Raw genomic sequence first — 18,709 nt, forward strand, 5'->3', positions numbered from 1 at the left:
TAGCCGTAAATTCACTTAAGTTGTATAACACTACAGATCTACAGACATGAGAAATTATAAAAAAAAAAAAAATAGACAGGTCTGTAATCTCTAAAAATGTTACAAAAAAATGATGTTGTTGCTACTATTATAGAAGAAAATCCTGTTCGATCGGCTTAAAGACAATAAAAGTTAATGTCAAAAAATATTGTTGGATAAAAATTATCAAGAGTTTTCATAAAAAAGATGCATTTAAAATATATGCTTGATGTTGCTAAACTTGTCTCTTTTTATATGTGTGACAACTTACCCTAAGAGTATAAGCAACTTACCTTGGACCGGAGGTAAGTTGGCACATATTTTTTTATTTACCAATATGGCACATATACTTTTTTTAAATTACCAATTATTTTTTATTTAATGTTTGACACTTGAACATGCTTGCCAAATTCATATTCTTTTGAACTGCAATTTGAGATCCTCAAAAAAATTCACCCAGAAATGCACAGAGCACAAAAACTAAAGCTGTAGTCAACTAGCCCTGGTGTTCCCTACTTTAAAAAAAAAAAATTCTTGATTTCATTTTAAACAATGTGTTTATTTCCTTATCTCTTATTTCCTTATATTTTTGCTAATAAATCAATTTCCTCATTTTTAAAATTTTTAAAATCATCTCATCTTCTTTAAGTTTTACTAATCAATCCGCTATAAGCAATGATTATTTTCTCTTCTTCATTTTAAAGTATACAAAATCTGGGAATAAATCAACATTTCTATTTACTGTCAGTTGCTGATACAAACGTGTTTTTGTAAAGTATAAATACTTAATAGAGAAAAAATTATTCTTTCTACAGCAATACATAAAATACCAAACACATACGGAATTTAAGAGCTATTTATAACATAGAAAGCTAGGATTGCCATTTAACTATAGTCAAGTGAATAAACGCACCGGATGTTTTATTTACTGTAAATAATAAATCGGCGGATATATATTGCGAGGAATATCAAAAAACGATGCAGCGAATTGAAATTCATTTGGTTGATTTTTAAAGATGATAGATAATTTATTGTTAAAAAGGTTGATCACTTTGTTTTAATAATTTAACAAATTCATTTCGATTTCTGCTTTGATGTTTACTTACACTAAAAAAAAAGTTTTAAAATTTTAAAAAGAAAAGCAGACAATTGCGAAATATAACACTTCAGTGTGTAAATAATTGCAGACTTAAATACGTCATGTTAAAGCGGTAAAATTAGAAAATCACGTGAAATAACGAAAGGTAGAAAATACTCTACTATTCATACTTTTAAAAAAGTATCTGATAGAAATATTAAAAAGTAAGCGAGCCAGTCCTTGCAAATGTAAACAAAGAATTATTTCAAAATATTAACACTTATAAAGGAGGTTTCTGAAGCATATACTTAATGATAAATGGAGATTCTAACAAAATAATGAATTTTGTTTATGGTTTAGGTATCTTTATTCAGCGTATTGTACTTAAAAAGTATTATTCAATCTGGTCTGAATTTTTAGCTTATTAGGTCAAATGTCAAAAGGTCAAAAAAAGATTACTCTGTAAACACCATCTTCACTTGTCAACATTACGTCAAAAACTCTAAATAAAAAAGATAAATTGCAAATTCTTAACAAAATGTGTTTGAAAAGACTTTGTTGGCATGCAAGAAAAAGTTACCTTTGCTACACCAGTAGTTTATTATAACTTAGCTAAAATAAAAGTTATGCAATATTACATATAAATTAGCTAAAGTAAAAGTTAGGAGCAAGATTTTTAATTTAAATCAATATTGATCATATTGAGTTAATAATATATTTATTATTAAATTTTACTTTTATTTTCAGCAAAAATAAGTTTTGCACTATTGAAAAATTATTATTTCTATTCTAGCATTTTCACAAATGCATAAATAATCAAGATGTCTGCATTGTATTTGCTTATTTTGGCTGCAACTATCCAAGGTATGATATTATAGATGTTTCATTGTTTACAACTTGTAGATATTATGTTAGATGTATAAAAAAGGGATTTCAAATAAAATTTGCAATAACAAGCCTGCTGAAAAGCTATTAAATTTAAGTAGTAGTTTGACATTTTCAATTTGAAACTTGCTGCAACTATTGCCACATTTCTTTATGCAATAAGTTTACTTTTTCTCCTTAGATTTGCTTTCTTTTTTTGATCTGATGCATAGAAATTGGTTTCCATACAAAATATTTTTTTAATGATAAATTTTTCCAATGAAGAAAATAGTTTTTTTGATTATTTAGCAATAAATCTTAATAGACAGGTTTAGCAAAAATCACTGGAATTTAATACTAAAGACTGTCGAGAATGATAATAACCCATGGTTTTTTTGAAATACTTTGAGAGTCGCTTAATTGATTTTAATAGTTTTTCTATTGTTTTAAAGCAAGTTTATCTTCAAGTGCAGTAAAGTTTTTAGAAAACACCATTTTTGAGCAAATTGCAATATTTTCTCAATTTAGTGCAGACACCTTTTATGAGCTTTTGTATGACAGTTTTTGTAAAACTTCATGATGTCACACTACAAATTAGACAGAATTGATTGATGGTCAGCCTCAATCAGTTCCCTTAATCTGTACTTCTTGCTCATGAAAAATAGGTGAGTTTTGAAGCTACATAAACAGATGGCTTGCCAAATTATAACTTTCTTGCAAAATTTTTTGGTTTTAATTGCTTTTGGCAAAATGCCAGGCTTTGTTCCTTTGGAATTTTATAAAATTGCTGGCCTGGAAGTGTTGAACAGTCATAGTGGTTTTTTAACTGCATTTTCGGCCTTCTTGATTTTCAAATTGGGCATACCAGTTTTTTTTTTGTTTTTTTTTGATATTCTGAATAGAGTACTCTGGATTTACATTAATCTGAAGTTTTAAACTTGAGGGACCTCTTTCTTGAGTTTCTTGATGCTTTTTCCTATCTATATCTTTCACCCCTGCACAAGCATGATATGACTGACAGTTTTTCTTTGAACTTTATATACTTTTACTTATGAATTACTGGAACATTATGGTTTTTTAGCCACTTGTTCAAAATGAACTTTCCGACTTCTACTTGCGAATACATTTTCTTTGTTTACAATCAACTACCTTTAGATTATTTGAAAGGAAGTAAATATGCTTTAAAACAAGTTGTTTCAATATGTTTCAAAAACTCCATAGGCCCTTATCATTCCGGATAGTCTTTATCGAAATAGTAGAAAAGCAAAAATTGAAAAAGTAAATTCATTAAGATCAAATTATTAAAGTTGTTTCTTTCAAAATGACATTGTTAAGTAAGTATATACATGATTTAAAAGAAAAAAAGATTTAACCTTTATGTTGTGGCCTAAAAAAATCTTGGTTGAGATTTGTAGCTATGAGTTTCAAAAAGTTTGAAAAATTTATTTATTATGATTTTTGTAGTATTTCTTATCAACATCAGTGTTTCATTTCTTATGATCAGAATTATTAGTGTAAATTTGCAACGGTTGTTTCATCATTCATTATTACAAAGTTACACTTATAACTTTGATTTTAAGTATCAAGCCTTTTTACTTGCATACCTCACACAATTCACCAATTTTGACCCTAACCTCTAAATCAAGGACTGAAAACATGGCATATGTCCTGAATATTATAGAACTTGAGGGATCATATGGTGGAAAAATTAAAAACTGGGGGGCTCAAAAAATTTCTATTTAACAAAATTTAAAGAATTTAATTATATCTGTTGAGTTCTGTAAATGAGTAGTAGCATTAGTATTTTTCTTTGAATGGTTTGTAACTATCAGGAATCATCTCCAAAATGAATTTAGAGTTATCTTTGGTTTTGATGAGAGGCTCATGTATGACATTTTGTTGTTTCTTTACTAGAATTATGTTGTCTTTTGAGATGGAAATAACTTGGTGCTATTAAGATGGAATGAATGGTTTACATTTGAATTGGAGATTTTATGAACTGATACTATACTAGTAGCAAAGGTGTAAACTAGAGTGTGGCTGAATTCCACACAGAATGTTTGCAACTTTCATGTCATAAATGAAAAATGGCTCTCTCTCTCAATGACCCAAGGAGCTCAGATTTTTATAATTTTTAGAAATATTTTCAGCAAGAGGCTGTCACTTAATGCTGGACTTATTAGCAAAAAGGTTTTTCAACTTTAAGTTAGGTTGTTGAAAATGAGATGTCTCCAAGTCTAATGTGGTCAAGCTAAGTTTCAACAAACTTCCACCTCCATCAGTTTAAAGTTTCATGACACAACCAGCTTCAATTTTTAACTCTGAGCAAACCTGTTTTTTAGAAATGACTCAATCAGCCAACTTTTCATGCTGTTTTTGAATCAGTGTTAACAATTCTTTTCAAGTTTGCAAACTTGGCACTGCTGGTGTAGGGATAGGGTGCACCTTGTTTCATTCAGTTGAGGTACAATGAAAAAAGTTTTTCTTGAGCAGGCCTCACAGATTGCACTTCTGTTTTTAAAAGGGTGGACATTGTTATTGGCAAGTTTTCTAATTTGATATATTATGCAGTTGCAGTTGATCTTCTTAATTCTTAAGGTTAGAAAATCAAACAACTTTAGAAGCTCCCCTCCTTTTTTTTTTTTTTGAGCTAAGAAAACAAACGGTTTTTCTGCAATCTTAGTGTGTTTTTGCAATTTTAGACATTTTCCAGTTGTAAATAGAAATAATTATATTTGTTAGTTTTTTTATTTGTATATATTTGTTATTATTGTAATGATAATATGTCATTATTATAAATCACTTCATAGAAATACAAAAAACATGTTTACTTGAACTTTGACTATGATTCTAACAATTTCATTGGCAACTACCAAGTTGGAAATAAGGATGGGGATAAGGAAAAATTTATAGGAGTACACATTTTGAAAGTTCACTTACAAAAATATACTTAACATGATAGGTAAATTAAATGATTCTCACCCTTTGACTCCTTATTTTGCAGCAGCTTCAAAAAAACAAATGTAATTGAAAACTCTCTTTGAGTGGTATGAAGAACTAATCTTTATCCTCCTTAACTGAACAGTTTTTTTTTGAAAACTGTTTTTTTCTTGCTGTTAATAACATAAGCAAAGGATAGAAATAAAAAATAAATCTGGGAACCATTTTTAGGAACTCTGAACTAAATATTTTTGATAAAATGCTTATTAGCTTAGTATTGTAGTTTTGAAAAAATCATTAGTCTCTGAACTTAGCTAATGAAAATAGTCTCTTCGTCTTTTTGTTGAATAGAATTATGTTTAAGCACCCAATCATAAATATAAACAGCTTATCAAAGTCATATTCATTTATCATTTGATAATCTAAAGACTACATTTGTGGAATGTTAGACAGCACAAGCTCTTCTGTGGCATTTATGTCAAAATGATATTTTTATGATCCACCTTGCTAACAAACCAAGTTGGCATATATACGTGACATCAGAGTTAATCCTGGTAAATAAATATAACTATAATTGCCAACTTCAGAAAAAAAAGATTTGTAGCTGGGTAAATTTAAGACTCTGTAACTTTGGTTCTAGTGGAGACTATTATTTATTTTTAGCTGGTAAAAGCCTAAGTATGTACCTTTGTACAATTGAAATACTGGTGTACCCATGATTAGACATGTTTGTGTAAACATAACTGACAGTTCCAAAACCTTATCAATAATTTCAAATCTCTGGTCTATCAGACTAGATTCTCAATGTTTGGTGGTTTTTTAAGATACAAACCTTAAGTATGTTCCAAAAGTGCATTACATGGTGTACCTTTCTAAGGAAAAATACATTTTTAAAACATATTTGGATGTATTTCTATGCCACATCCTAACTAATGCAATTTTAACTTTATCAATTTAATAAAAATGACCCTCATAACTTAAAATGCAATTTTCTCCCTCGTGTAACCAGAGTTTAAATTTTTTATCATATGATCCCTAACAGTCTATGGTATTCAGGACTGTATGCCATGTTTTCAGTTTTTAATTTAGAGGTTTGGATCAAAATTGGCAAGCTATGCTGAAATCATATTTTTACATCTAAAATCACATTTTCCTTGTTTAGATTGATTTCTAGTATTGGATTTGATAATTTTTTAAAATATGGAATGCAAAAATTTGTGGAATATTTTAAAAATATTTTCTATGTTTGGAATAAAGCAGATAGCACATAAGTTATGTTGGACTAAAGTAAATGGCACATAAAGTTGTGGCGAGTTCCAAATATGGGATGTTGCCATGGCAAGAGACTATATATGGTTGCTATTTAAAAAATATAAAGTTTATCACAAAAGAAAAGTGTGATTTTCACTTTTAATTTTTGATATTTGCCTTGTTTTCTGAGGTCACCAATTTTTTATATTTACATTTATTTAATCAATTACATTTATTGGGATGAAAAACTTGGAATGAAAATTAAACTTGATTAAATTCAGTGAAAATATCAAGTGAAAATTAAAAAGCAGGATTATTCCTAAAAATTTAAACAACAACAAATTCAGACAAACAAAACATTAGTTACAATTTGTAAATTTTTTTTTAATTTTCAAATTTAAACAAAAACAGTTTCTGGCAAAGATCCATTTATATATTATTTATATATTATTTATATATTAGTATAAACACGTTTGTAAAAAAAGGTAAAATAGGTAAAACTGAATTAAAAGTTAAAATGGTTTCTTACATCATTTGAAAGTTCCAATTTTTTGAAAAATGCAGGAAAGAAAAAAAAAGTTGAAAAATTCAATCGAATTCTTCAAAAATTGTTTAAAAATATTTTCTTAAAGATTTGGTCAGTCAAACATTTTTGCAGTTTCCCAACAAAAAAATGTTTTTTTTGTCACAACATAAAGATCACATTTTTTTCCAATGTGCAATTACGTCTATTATGATATTTTAAATACTAAAGAAAAAACTAAAAAAAAGGTTTTCTTTAAAAATGATTTATAATGATTGCATGATCATGGTTTCACATATAAATCGTAGTTAATACAGTTTTAGATTTCGAATTATTTTTATTTTAATTACATTGTAAAAATGTTTTAATGTAATGAAATACTTTAGCTACTGTGATTCTATTTTTAAAATTTAATTTACAGCCAGCTATACTAAAAACTGCAGTGACGGTTGGTTGGATTATCAAGACTACTGTTATCTTTTTCACCATGTAACTGCTACCTTACAGGGCCAAACTATGAAAGACGCCCTTTTATCTTGTCAACAATATGGAGGAAGTTTGTTAAGTGTAAGAGACAAAGCAGAAAACGATTTTATTGCAAAGCAGTTTAATGATATTCAAGTTCAACGACAACATTACTGGATTGGTAAAAAAAAAAAATGTTTTTATTTACAAAAGTTAAACCAAAATAAATTTTTAAAGCTTGCATTTCAATTGATAAAATTTTTTTATCCAGCATATCAACCTGTAATTAGAGTCGCAAGTTAAATAATTGATCTTTCATTTGCATCTTAAACACTTAATGCAATCCCATTCAATTTAATATGTCCTCAGGGAAGACTTAATGCAATCCCATTTCATAACATGTAAAAAGTAATAAAAGACTCTTTTATTACTTTTTACATGTTATGAAATGGGATTGCATTAAGTCTTCCCTGAGGACATATTAAATCTTTTATAATTTATTGTGTTTTCTATTTTTCTTGATTTTACAAAGCAATAGTTTATATTTTTCTAATTAAATCTTTTATAATTTATTGTGTTTTCTATTTTTATTTTAATAAATTTTAATATACTTTCTTTTATACAAATAACATCACTAGTGAAGTTTGCGCTCTAGCATTCAAACTTTCCATATCAACAGTCATTAACCATTAACTGGCCATTATTTTAAGTAATGTAACATTTTTTGTTTGCAAGAATAATTGTCTAAAAATTACTTATTTTTGAAAGTTTTGTTCCAATTAAAGAACATTCTGAATTTCACTTTCACAAAGGTCTCAATGATATTGATACTGAGGGAACGTTTGTGTGGACTGATAATACAAATTATACGTTCTCTAACTGGCATCACAATGAACCTAACAATTTTATGAATAAAGAAGACTGTGTGGAAGCCACTTATGATGGTGGGTGGAATGATGATTCTTGTGATCGTCTTTATGGCTTCATTTGTAAAGTTAAAAAAGGTATAATTAAATGATTATAATATGGAGATTTTTCGTTATACTGATGTTTTTTGTTATGCTGATGTTTTTTGTTACGCTGATGTTTACCACTTTGTTACCTAAGATGAATCTTTAGGTTTAGTGTTGGGCCTGAGTATGCACTTCACTTACACTAAACATTTTGAATATTTTAAATTATTTTCATTTGAGAATCTGAAATCAACTTAACCATCCCACAAAAACAGACAACTAAACATGGAATAAATTCCATTACATATCAGTGTATCCTTTCCTGGAACACCCTTCTGTACACCCTAAAAACAGATTTTATCCTTAGATCCAAGAGTCTGTTCTTAAAGTCACTCCATCATTTTTACCTAAAAAGTTATGCTTAACTTTATTCTTTACCTCTATAACTTTTTTCTTTATGTTTATGTACATTTTATAATTTCTTATTTGTGTATATGTGTATATATATATATATGTATGTGAATACATTATAATAACTATTTGACCTATATTTTAACTCTTTTAAAAGTCTGTTTTATAAGTGTTAATTATAAATTTTTGTAAAGTTCTACTTTTACTATGTGACTAGTTTATTTCTTATGTTTTTCTCTTGTCTTTTCTTTATCTTATTTAGGTCATTGCGTTTTATTAGTGAATTACTATTTGAAATGACCTGTGTTTTTTGATATTAAAAGAGAAGTGTATTTTACAAACTTTCTTGTTGCTCTGGTATTTAATTGTTTATCATTGAGCAGTTTGGTTGAAAGTATGCAATAAGCCTGATTTAAAAAAGATATATTTATGTAAAAATATATGATAATTTATATAAATGCTTTTTTAAATACAGTTGACCAATTTTATTAAAGAAAAAAAGCTCAAAATGAAAGACAATAAAATTTTGTTAAGTTATGTTGTTGATTGATCTTAGATGCGGTACCCTTAACAACAACATTACCTCCGATTCCAACAAACACTGATAGTAAGTGTAAAAGTTTGTTTTTATTTTAAAGTAATTTACAAGTTATAACTTATCTGCTCAGTTATCTCATTTATTCTTCATTTGCTAAGTTCATTTATTACAATTATAATTCGAAACCTGATTTACAGAGCCTGTAACTTGTGAAGCTGGTTGGATTCCTTGGGGTACATCCTGTTATGGAATAATTACTGGTTTGTATAAGTCTTGGTCAGATGCTCGAGCTGATTGTTTAAGAAGATTTGGAGATTTACTGATCATTAATAGCACAGATGAGCAGAATTTCATAGCAAATGAAATTTCTCTTTATGATACAGCAGTAAATATTTATGTCTTACCTTTCTATAAATAGAGATAATTATAGGTTTTATAATTAATTACTTATGCACATATATCTTAAAGTCTACCTTGATTGCAAGTTTATTAAGATACACCTGTTTTGATAACTTTTTATTATAAGTTAAATCAAATCAAAAGAAAAAATTTGAAAAATAAAGCAAGTTGTTGGCAGATAAATTTTGAGTAAAGACTCCAGTCTTACCCAGAAAAATACTTACAAATTGTTACATTACAGGTGATATGTAGAGTCTTTGGAAGTTTTTTTTGTCAATTTAAAAACTAAGATGGTTTTGAATTGACAAAAAAAAACCCTTCAAATAGAAGAATTGTCCTATTTTTTATTATTATAAGTAGTATTCCAAGAATTGACTTTTACAAAAAATAAGACTGGCCATGAAAATTAAGACTGGCCATGAAAAATAATTTTTGTCATAAAAAAACGACTGGCCATGAAAAATAAGATATCAAGTAATTTTTAGTGATAAAAGTAATTTCAAAGTAATAAACAGATATAGTGAGTTTATTTTAAAAGTTTTTTTCTAAAAAGCAAACATCTGTTTTATCATTTCAAGATGGCAGTGGCAGTTTTGGTAATTTGGACTGTTTCAATTTTTATTGTATAGTTAATAATATTTGGCAAGCATTAAAAACTTAATAGTGTGAGTAATTATTTCTTGAGTTTGACAGTTAAATTTTTTGGTTTAAATGGAATACCTTCTTGCTTACTGATAGATTTAAAAAATCTGCAAATATTGTTGATACACTGCATTTTAGCTGCAGTAGTAGTAGAAAAAAGGAGATCTTTAAAAACACTTTACAACAAGTGGATGGAACACCATCACATTACTGCAAGGAAAAAAGAAACTATATGCCATAAAGTAACAAATTAAGTTACATCATTACTTGGTTAGTCTTTAGAATTAAAAACAACACCTGACAAGATCAGTGATGGCCATTTCAAGACAAAAATATTGTTTGTTTGGAACAATCTTTGGACAGATTTTGCAGTGTTTTTTTTTGTTTTTTGTTTGGTTGTCATCTCGATAATCCATCTAAATGGCATTTTCTGCTCATTTTTTAGAAACCTTACCTTGTTAATGATTTCCTTACAAGTTGATCAGAAATTCCGTCAACACAGTGAATCTGACCAATTAAATCATGTGTGAAGCCATTAAAAATGTTTAGTTTTTTGTTAACTATTAAAGGGGTCTAAGAGTTTGGCTGGATGAGTTTTTTTTCTCAAGCAACATGGTGTAAGAGCTTGTTAAAGATTCTAGTTATAGATGGGTAACAGTCTATGAACAGTGTCTTGAAACTTTAAAGTTTTATTATTGTAGAAACATATTAACAATCAAGTTGCTTGGTTGTTACAGATGTGCAAAATGTTTAATTTGTTTTTGAGTCATTGAGCCAAAATTTTATTGTTGTACAAATTTGTATAGTTAGGAATAATGATCGTAGGAATAAATCTTAGGAATAAATCTTATGGCAAATACCCAAATATCCCCAAGTCATTATGCTTCCTCCACTATGCTTAAAAAATTTAATTCCAATTGATATTTGGAGTTAAATCTTTGATCAGCATGATGTTGAACATATTTAATTGTGTTTTTCTCTCAATTATGTGACCAATTTAATAGCTAGTTTTCTTGTATTGTCTTTTAAAAGCTTTGATGTGACATTACCTTCTCTCTTGTTTGTTAAAAAAGGTAGATGCCATAGTAATTAATGAATGAAGTAATTAATGAATCTTGAAATTGCAAACAACTATCAAGTTCTTAAATATTAAAAGATCACAAGTTTAATAGTTTTTTTAAAAGTTTTGAAATACCAGGAAAAAAAAGTACAAAAAGTATTTAAAATCAACAAGTAGTACTAACAACTACCTATGAAAATTATGAAAACTATGAAAATTATGAAAACTATGAAAATTCCATCAAATTTTTAAGAGTAAATTTCTAAGTTATAAAGCAAAAAGAGATAAAAAAAACAGATGGCCTTTTTTACTCCTACTTTATATACAGGTTGAATCAACCAACACTTCTCAATAAAGAGCTGCACTGTCCCATCAAGACAGACATGCTAATTGATGGAAATGAATGGTGGCATGAAATATACTTAATTTCTTGCCTAGCACAGTTACCAGAATTTAATCAAGCCTATTTGGGCACAAAAAATTTGTTTAAATAACTTTAATATGGAACCTCAAATTATGTCAGGAAGCTAATTGGAATGGGTTCCAGTCCAAATTTTAAACAATCTGATAAAGAGATGCTAAGATGAAAGAAATGAACTTTTGACGAAGCATCAAGCAGTCAATGTTTTTATAGTTATTAGGTAGAAGCCCAAGTTCTGTTGCTTCTTGCCTCATTCTTTCATTTGATAGAGGCATAGGAATTGTCTTTCGAGGAATTTCATCAGTTCACAACATTTCTTGTCTCATTGTTGCATATGATGGAGTCATAGAAGTAGCCGTTTGAGGACTTTTATCAGCTTTTAACTTGCAAACAAGTTACCTGCATAACAAATCTAGAACACAGAAAAAAACATTATTTAGCAGATTGCACTTTTATATGAAACCACAAAAGTTTTTAAGATGTATATTATCTTTTGATGTTAGGGTTATTGGATAGGCTTAAGCGATACTTACCAAGAGAATAACTTTTTCTGGGTTAATAGAGAAAAACTCGATAAGTCACTTGCATACTGGAGACCAAACGAACCTAGCAATAGCTTTGGCAATGAAGACTGTGTAGAGATGCATGGAAGAGATTCAGGTCGTTGGAATGATAACCACTGTTCAGCATTGCGAAACTATATTTGTGAAAAAGTCTCAGGTATCAGGCTTTAAACTTTAAACTAATAAATTATTGCTTGTATATTTTTTAGTGTTGTTATGACTTTGAAATTATTTTACTGTCAACTAAATCGATTAATGTATTTTTCAAAGTCGATCAAAATCGACTAATACATTTTTAAAATCGACTAAGTCGACTAAAGTTGATTTAGTCGAAATATTTGAATAAAAATTTTATTTCAATGATACACTTTAATGTTGCTTGACAATTTATCTTTTAGACCAGGGTTGCAAAAAAACCAAAAACCATTGGTTTTTTTGGTTTAAATGAGGTTTTTATTTAAAAATTTCATATTTAGTTATCCTTTTAAATTAAAAAAAAAGCATAATGCATTTTATTTAAATAAACTATATTCTTTATCAATATTACTGTTATATTTCATCAAAATTATTCAATACATCACTGTTTAATGTTCTATATATAAATACAAGCTTTGCTGCTTTTTCTACCCCCAATTGGTTTCTTAACTTAGAATGAACAAGGCCAAAAGTTGAAAAACTTCTTTCGATTCCTGCACTAGAAGCTGGTGCATTTAATAAACCTTCAATATCCATTATGTTACAATCCACAATTTTAAGAGATTTCCACCATTCTATTGGTGATACATTTTTTAAAACAGAGTCACTATACAAATAGCTTTTATCAAATGGAGCAGATTTGGCTTTTAGTTTAAATATTATTGGTAACAAATTCTTGAACTCTTTATCTGCGAAATTCATAGCAGCTTCATTTTCATTTTCAGAAAGATTAGATCCAAAATATCTAGGATCTAGTGTCACTTATTTTTGTTTGATCTCTTTGCAACTTATCTAGAGCTACTGCAATTGGTTTTAATATTTTTAATAAATCTTCTGTGTTTCGCTTTATCTTTATATCACTTACTTTTTTACCAATCATAGGATCCAAGTCTTTATTTTTTCAAACATTGTGAAAATGATGGTCCAGTTGTTTACTTTTTTTTTCAAGTGAATCACATACAGAATTCCAGCGAGTTTCAGTAGGAAGTGGCAATTTTGTTCCCCCGTTTACTTTATAAATTGCTCCAGCTTGATGATTATTTCTTATATATTTTATTATTTGTGTAACATGCTTGCTCACATTTTCAATGTTAAGATCATTTGCTAAAAGATTCAGCATATGAGCAGCACACCCATAAGTTATGATAATATCTTTTTCAGATGACAGTACTTGTCTCATTGATTTTATATTAGCTGCATTGTCAGTCACAAACCTTTTTACTGTGCATCCAAATTTACGTCTTACAGAATCTATTGCTTCTCTTGCTAATTGTGTAAGATATTACAAGCATGTGAATGACCAGAAGTGTTGATTGTTTCTTCTAAAATGTTAATTTTATCTGTAATTACAGAAATACAAACTATATGTTCATTATGCAAATTACTCCAGCCATCTTAAGACATGGCTACAATTTTCCCATTCAATACATTACATTTTTCAATTTCTTTTGTGTAAACCCTATCTAATATTTCTCCTCCAATTTGATTTCTATTAGGTAGAGTGTATCCTGGATGAAGCATATTGATAAATTTTTAAAATTCTTTGTATTCAACTGTTCTGAAGCTAGAGTTTGTACTGTATAGAAATCTACCAAGTTGCAGATCAAATAAATCTTTCTCTTTGATGCATGTTTGTGTGAAAAACTTATCAATTTCCAAATATTAATCAGCTGATGTTGAATTGGGCTAAGACCTTTTCATTTGTTGTTGTGAACAGCCACTTTCTGGAACAGCCACTTGTGTATATTTTAACCAAATCATATCACATTTGCGCCCAGTTTTTTGAGACATTTTTGTGGTATCAATAAATTATGTTAGAACTGCTTATACTTTTGCTAAACATAAATTTATATATATGGTTAAGAAAACTTCCTGATGAAATAGGTTCATCAGAAAGCAATGCTTCTTGATGAACCTATTGAAGGAGAAACAGCCTGTAGAAGAAAACAAATAGTTAAGCGTTATTAATAATTTTTTCGGTTTTAACTAAATGGTTTAAACCAACATTTTTTAAATTGGTTTAAACCATTTAGTTAAAACCATGCAACCCTGTTTTAGGCGCTATGAAAAAACTAGAACTTTAAGAGAGTAAACGAAAAAACTAGGTGGTATGTAATATTGTTATAATAGCACATGCTGTTGTTGTGAGCGTTCATCATGAGCGTTTTCTTGGTTTGTTTTTAATTCATCTAATCTATTAGATGAATTAAGATCAAATAAACAAACAAAATAAAACGGAAATTACAATCACAAAGTAAAAAAAAAAACACAGATGGACATTTTATATCATTTTTCACAACAATTAAACCAAAAAATTAACAAAAAATTTTAATAATAAACAACAGGTCGGGGCAGATGTGGCGGCTAAACTTTTTTTTGGGGGGGGGGGGTAGATTTACAAAACATTTTTGCATCCTTAATTGAATACCATAACACATTGCTTAACATTTTGTTTTAAAAGCATCAACTGGTTACTGTAATAAGAAAAAGGAAATATATTAATGAAGTGGTGCTACATACTGTGAGCCAAGAGTTACATACAGTGAGCTAAGAGTTACATACATTAAGCTAAGAGCTACATACATTAAGCTAAGAGCTACATACATTAAGCTAAGAGCTACATACATTAAGCTAAGAGTTACATACATTAAGCTAAGAGTTACATACATTAAGCTAAGAGCTACATACATTAAGCTAAGAGTTACATACATTAAGCTAAGAGTTACATACATTAAGCACTGTTGTAAAAAATGACCAAAAACTACTTTGAGCTGACCCGAGAAAACCGCGTTGACAGGGTGAAACTACAATGTTTCCTGACTCCAAAAATGTAAAATTTGAAATCTAACTATTTCGTCCAAGAAAATAATTTTGATTTTTAGTTTTTAGTACTTTGCACAATAGGGCAAAATGACAGCTTTTCAAATTTTGCATTTTTACAGCATTCAAAAACTCTCCAAAATTAGCATTTATTACTCTAAAACATAACAGTCTATATAGCAAGTATAATTTGTATTTATTTTAACTCAGAAGATAAAATTTTACCTACAATTTCATGGTTGAACTATATTATAAACATTTTGTTGCATCAAAATTGTAAATAAGCTAAAAATTCCGGGAATAGGCAGTGAACATGTTTGTTTTAAGTTTTGCATCAAAATTGTAAACAAGCTAAAAATTCCGGGAATTGGCAGTGAACATGTTTATTTAAAGTGTTTCACTTATCAGTTGTGTGAGAAAAATTTCAAAATGCCAAATTTTTCAAAAAATCATGAAGATTGTTGGAAATCTGTCTGTGTCTTGTGTCTGAAGAAGTGCTTTCGAGAGTTGACACAATTCCTTGTTGAAAAGATCCTCAAGCATCACCATACAAGTCTTGATTTGACTGATACCAGAGTGCCAAGAGGCATTTGTGACTCATGTCGAACAATTCTTCGGAGAAAAGATGAAGGAAAAGATGTTAACCTGCCACCTTTGTTTCCTTTCTCATCTATAAAAGTTAGACCACCAACAAGAGATCAAGGTTGCAACTGTCTTATTTGTCAAGTTGGACATTTGAAGTTGAATGAGAAGAGCCCAGTGGACTATTCTAAACCTGTGGAAGATTGTACCCCTCAAAGATGTGGTGATTGTTTGAGTCTAGTTGGAAGAGGCCTGCCACATCAGTGCACTCCATTCACTTTTAGAGAGAATCTCAAGCAGCTAGCTACAGCTGATCCACTCACTGCAGAGCAAATAGCTACTCAAGTCATCTCTACTAAATCTTCCACACCTGGTGGTACTGCCAAAATATCGCATCCTAAAGGCGGCCCACCACTTAGAGTTAAAACAGGTGATACTTTTATATATACATATAAAGATGGCAGGTTCAGAGGGAATACCTTTAATTTTAAAACTTAAAATTACAAAAAGTGTTAATATAATTTCATTTTTAGGAAGCTCAAGTGCAAGAAACCTTTTTCCTGAACCCAGCATCAAAACTGAAGATCTTGTACAAGTTCAGCTAAACACAGGACTGTCCAACCTTGGCATGAAGAAATTGGCATCAACCATCAACAGAGTCAGTGACACCAAGATTGTGGAGACTAGTTTTCTAGCTAAGTTTGAAGCCATTGGCAAACAGTTGTCTGAGTTTTTTACTCAAACCAGCATCCAAGTTTTATCAGAGAGTAACTCCACTGACTTTGTGGTTGTGCATTGCAAGGATCTTGCCGAGCGTTTGAATGAAGTCCTGCTTTCTCGAAGAGTTTTCCAGAATCATATTGTCAAGTTGGGAATTGATGGAGGTGGAGGATTTCTGAAAGTTTCTCTTGGCATCATGGAGTTGGATTCTCACTGTGATTCAAGGTCACCACCACGGAAAAAACTTTTAACTTAGAGGACTGCCAAAGACAGTAGTGTAAAGCGTCAAATGCTTGTGGCTTTATCAGAAGGACTACCAGAAAACTTTGAAAATGTGAGGCAGATCTTGTCTTTAATCAAGTTAGACAAAGTCAACTTTGTTGTCTCATGCGACATGAAACTTGCCAACATCGTTTGTGGCCTTCAGAGCCATGCAAGTACTCACCCTTGCTCTTGGTGCAACACAGAATCAAAGCATCTTTCTCAATCAGGATCTTTGAGGACACTAGGCTCACTTGTTGCCTGTTATCAAGAGTTTGCTAAGTCTGGTGGTGATATCAAAAAGGCAAGATCTTTTGGCAATGTAGTGCATGAGCCTTTGCTATCTGGTTCTGAAAACAAACTCATCTTGGAGCTCATACCACCAATGGAACTCCATCTTCTCCTTGGTGTGGTCAATCACATGTACAAAGCCATGACAGAAGTTTGGCCCAATGTTGTCAAGTGGGCCTCAGCTCTCCACATTCAACAAGAACCATACCATGGTGGGCAGTTTGCAGGGAATGCCTGTCACAAGCTTCTCAGCAATCTTGACCTCCTTCAAAGAATTGCAGAGACTGAGTCTGCTTTTCAAGTCTTTGGAATCATTGATGCCCTTCGAAAGTTTAAGTCTGTGGTGACAGCATGTTTTGGTATGGTTCTGGAGGATGACTTTTCTGAAAAAATTGATCGCTTCAGAGACTCATATTTGGCAATCATGAACATCAGTGTGACTCCAAAAGTTTATGCTGTTTTCTTCCATGTGAAGCAATTCATTGAGATCAAAAGGGCTCCCTTGGGGATCTTTAGTGAGCAGGCAACAGAATCAATGCATCATAATTTCAGCTCACATTGGCAGAGATACAAAAGAGACCGCAATCATCCTGAGTATGCAAAGAGGCTTCTTTCATGTGTTGTGGACTACAACAGCAAGCATTTGTGAAGAATCAAATATTGAGAAGAATTTATTTTATGTACCATTTGCTCTTTATGTGTTTAGAATCAAGAGGTTGTTTTTGTGTTTTGGCTTAGAATAACTAAAAGAATTATTTAAGAAAGTGTTTATTATTTCCATCTTGTTAATAAAAAACTATATCAGTTGTGTCAGAATAAACTATTATTCAAGTGAATTTTAGACAGTTATATTTTGGAGTAATAAATGCTTATTTTGAAGAGTTTTTGAATGCTGTAAAAATGCAAAATTTGAAAAGCTGTCATTTCGCCCTATTGTGCAAAGTACTAAAAACTAAAAATCAAAATTATTTTCTCGGACGAAATAGTTAGATTTCAAATTTTACATTTTTGGAGTCAGGAAACATTGTAGTTTCACCCTGTCAAAGCAGTTTTCTCGGGTCAGCTCAAAGTAGTTTTTGGTCATTTTTTACAACAGTGTAAGCTAAGAGTTACATATATTAAGCTAAGAGTTACATACATTAAGCTAAGAGTTACATACATTAAGCTAAGAGCTACATACATTAAGCTAAGAGTTACATACATTAAGCTAAGAGTTAAGTTTATTTAATACAGCAAATTAGGTGCAATACTCAGATATTTTGGTTGAATTAAAAAAATTGCTATGAATGATATTTTTACACAGGCACAGTGGACCGAAATCGTCAAAAAATTACAAAACTATTTATTGCTTGAATATATGATACAGGTTTATAGGGTTTTTTGGGGCCAAAAAATTTATTTCCGGGCTCATTTTCAGTTTAAAGTTGTCATGACTACACAGGTGATCAATTTAGGGGTGTTAAAGGGTAGTCATGTTATGTACCGATGGTTTTTCAATTAGATGGGACATGTTTTATCTCTAAGTATTGGTAATTCAGGCCAAGGAATTCAAATCTGTGTATACTTGGTCTCTAGGAGTGATCATTACCTCACAGGCGGTTATTTCAGGGGTGCTCATTGGATGTTTTGACAATTTTATAATAAAAAAGGGACATTTTTTATGTTTAAGTATAGGTAAACGAGGTCAGGTATTCAAATTTGGGCTTATTTTATC

General features: G+C 29.9%; 1 protein-coding gene and 2 pseudogenes across 1 annotated transcript in view; 2 read left to right on the plus strand and 1 right to left on the minus strand.

Annotated features, from left to right (window-relative positions):
* The first annotated feature begins 1,820 nt into the window (after positions 1 to 1,820).
* The window catches only part of LOC145190502 (uncharacterized), a 39,492-nt gene continuing 22,603 nt past the window's right edge, over positions 1,821 to 18,709 (plus strand). The window contains exons 1-6 of the mRNA XM_090090781.1: positions 1,821 to 1,960; positions 7,096 to 7,320; positions 7,952 to 8,143; positions 9,060 to 9,110; positions 9,239 to 9,426; positions 12,067 to 12,283. Of these exons, the coding sequence (XP_089946907.1) occupies positions 1,918 to 1,960; positions 7,096 to 7,320; positions 7,952 to 8,143; positions 9,060 to 9,110; positions 9,239 to 9,426; positions 12,067 to 12,283 (916 nt within the window). The 5' untranslated portion in view covers positions 1,821 to 1,917. The remainder of the gene's footprint in view (positions 1,961 to 7,095; positions 7,321 to 7,951; positions 8,144 to 9,059; positions 9,111 to 9,238; positions 9,427 to 12,066; positions 12,284 to 18,709) is intronic.
* Positions 13,223 to 14,112, minus strand: LOC149886761 (uncharacterized; annotated as a pseudogene).
* Positions 15,290 to 17,777, plus strand: LOC149886762 (uncharacterized; annotated as a pseudogene).

This window comes from Hydra viridissima, unplaced genomic scaffold, assembly GCF_058129835.1.
Source record: "Hydra viridissima isolate aposymbiotic clone 2 unplaced genomic scaffold, HvirCarnegie_v1 scaffold_6, whole genome shotgun sequence".
In the NCBI taxonomy this organism is placed as follows: Eukaryota; Metazoa; Cnidaria; class Hydrozoa; order Anthoathecata; family Hydridae; genus Hydra; species Hydra viridissima.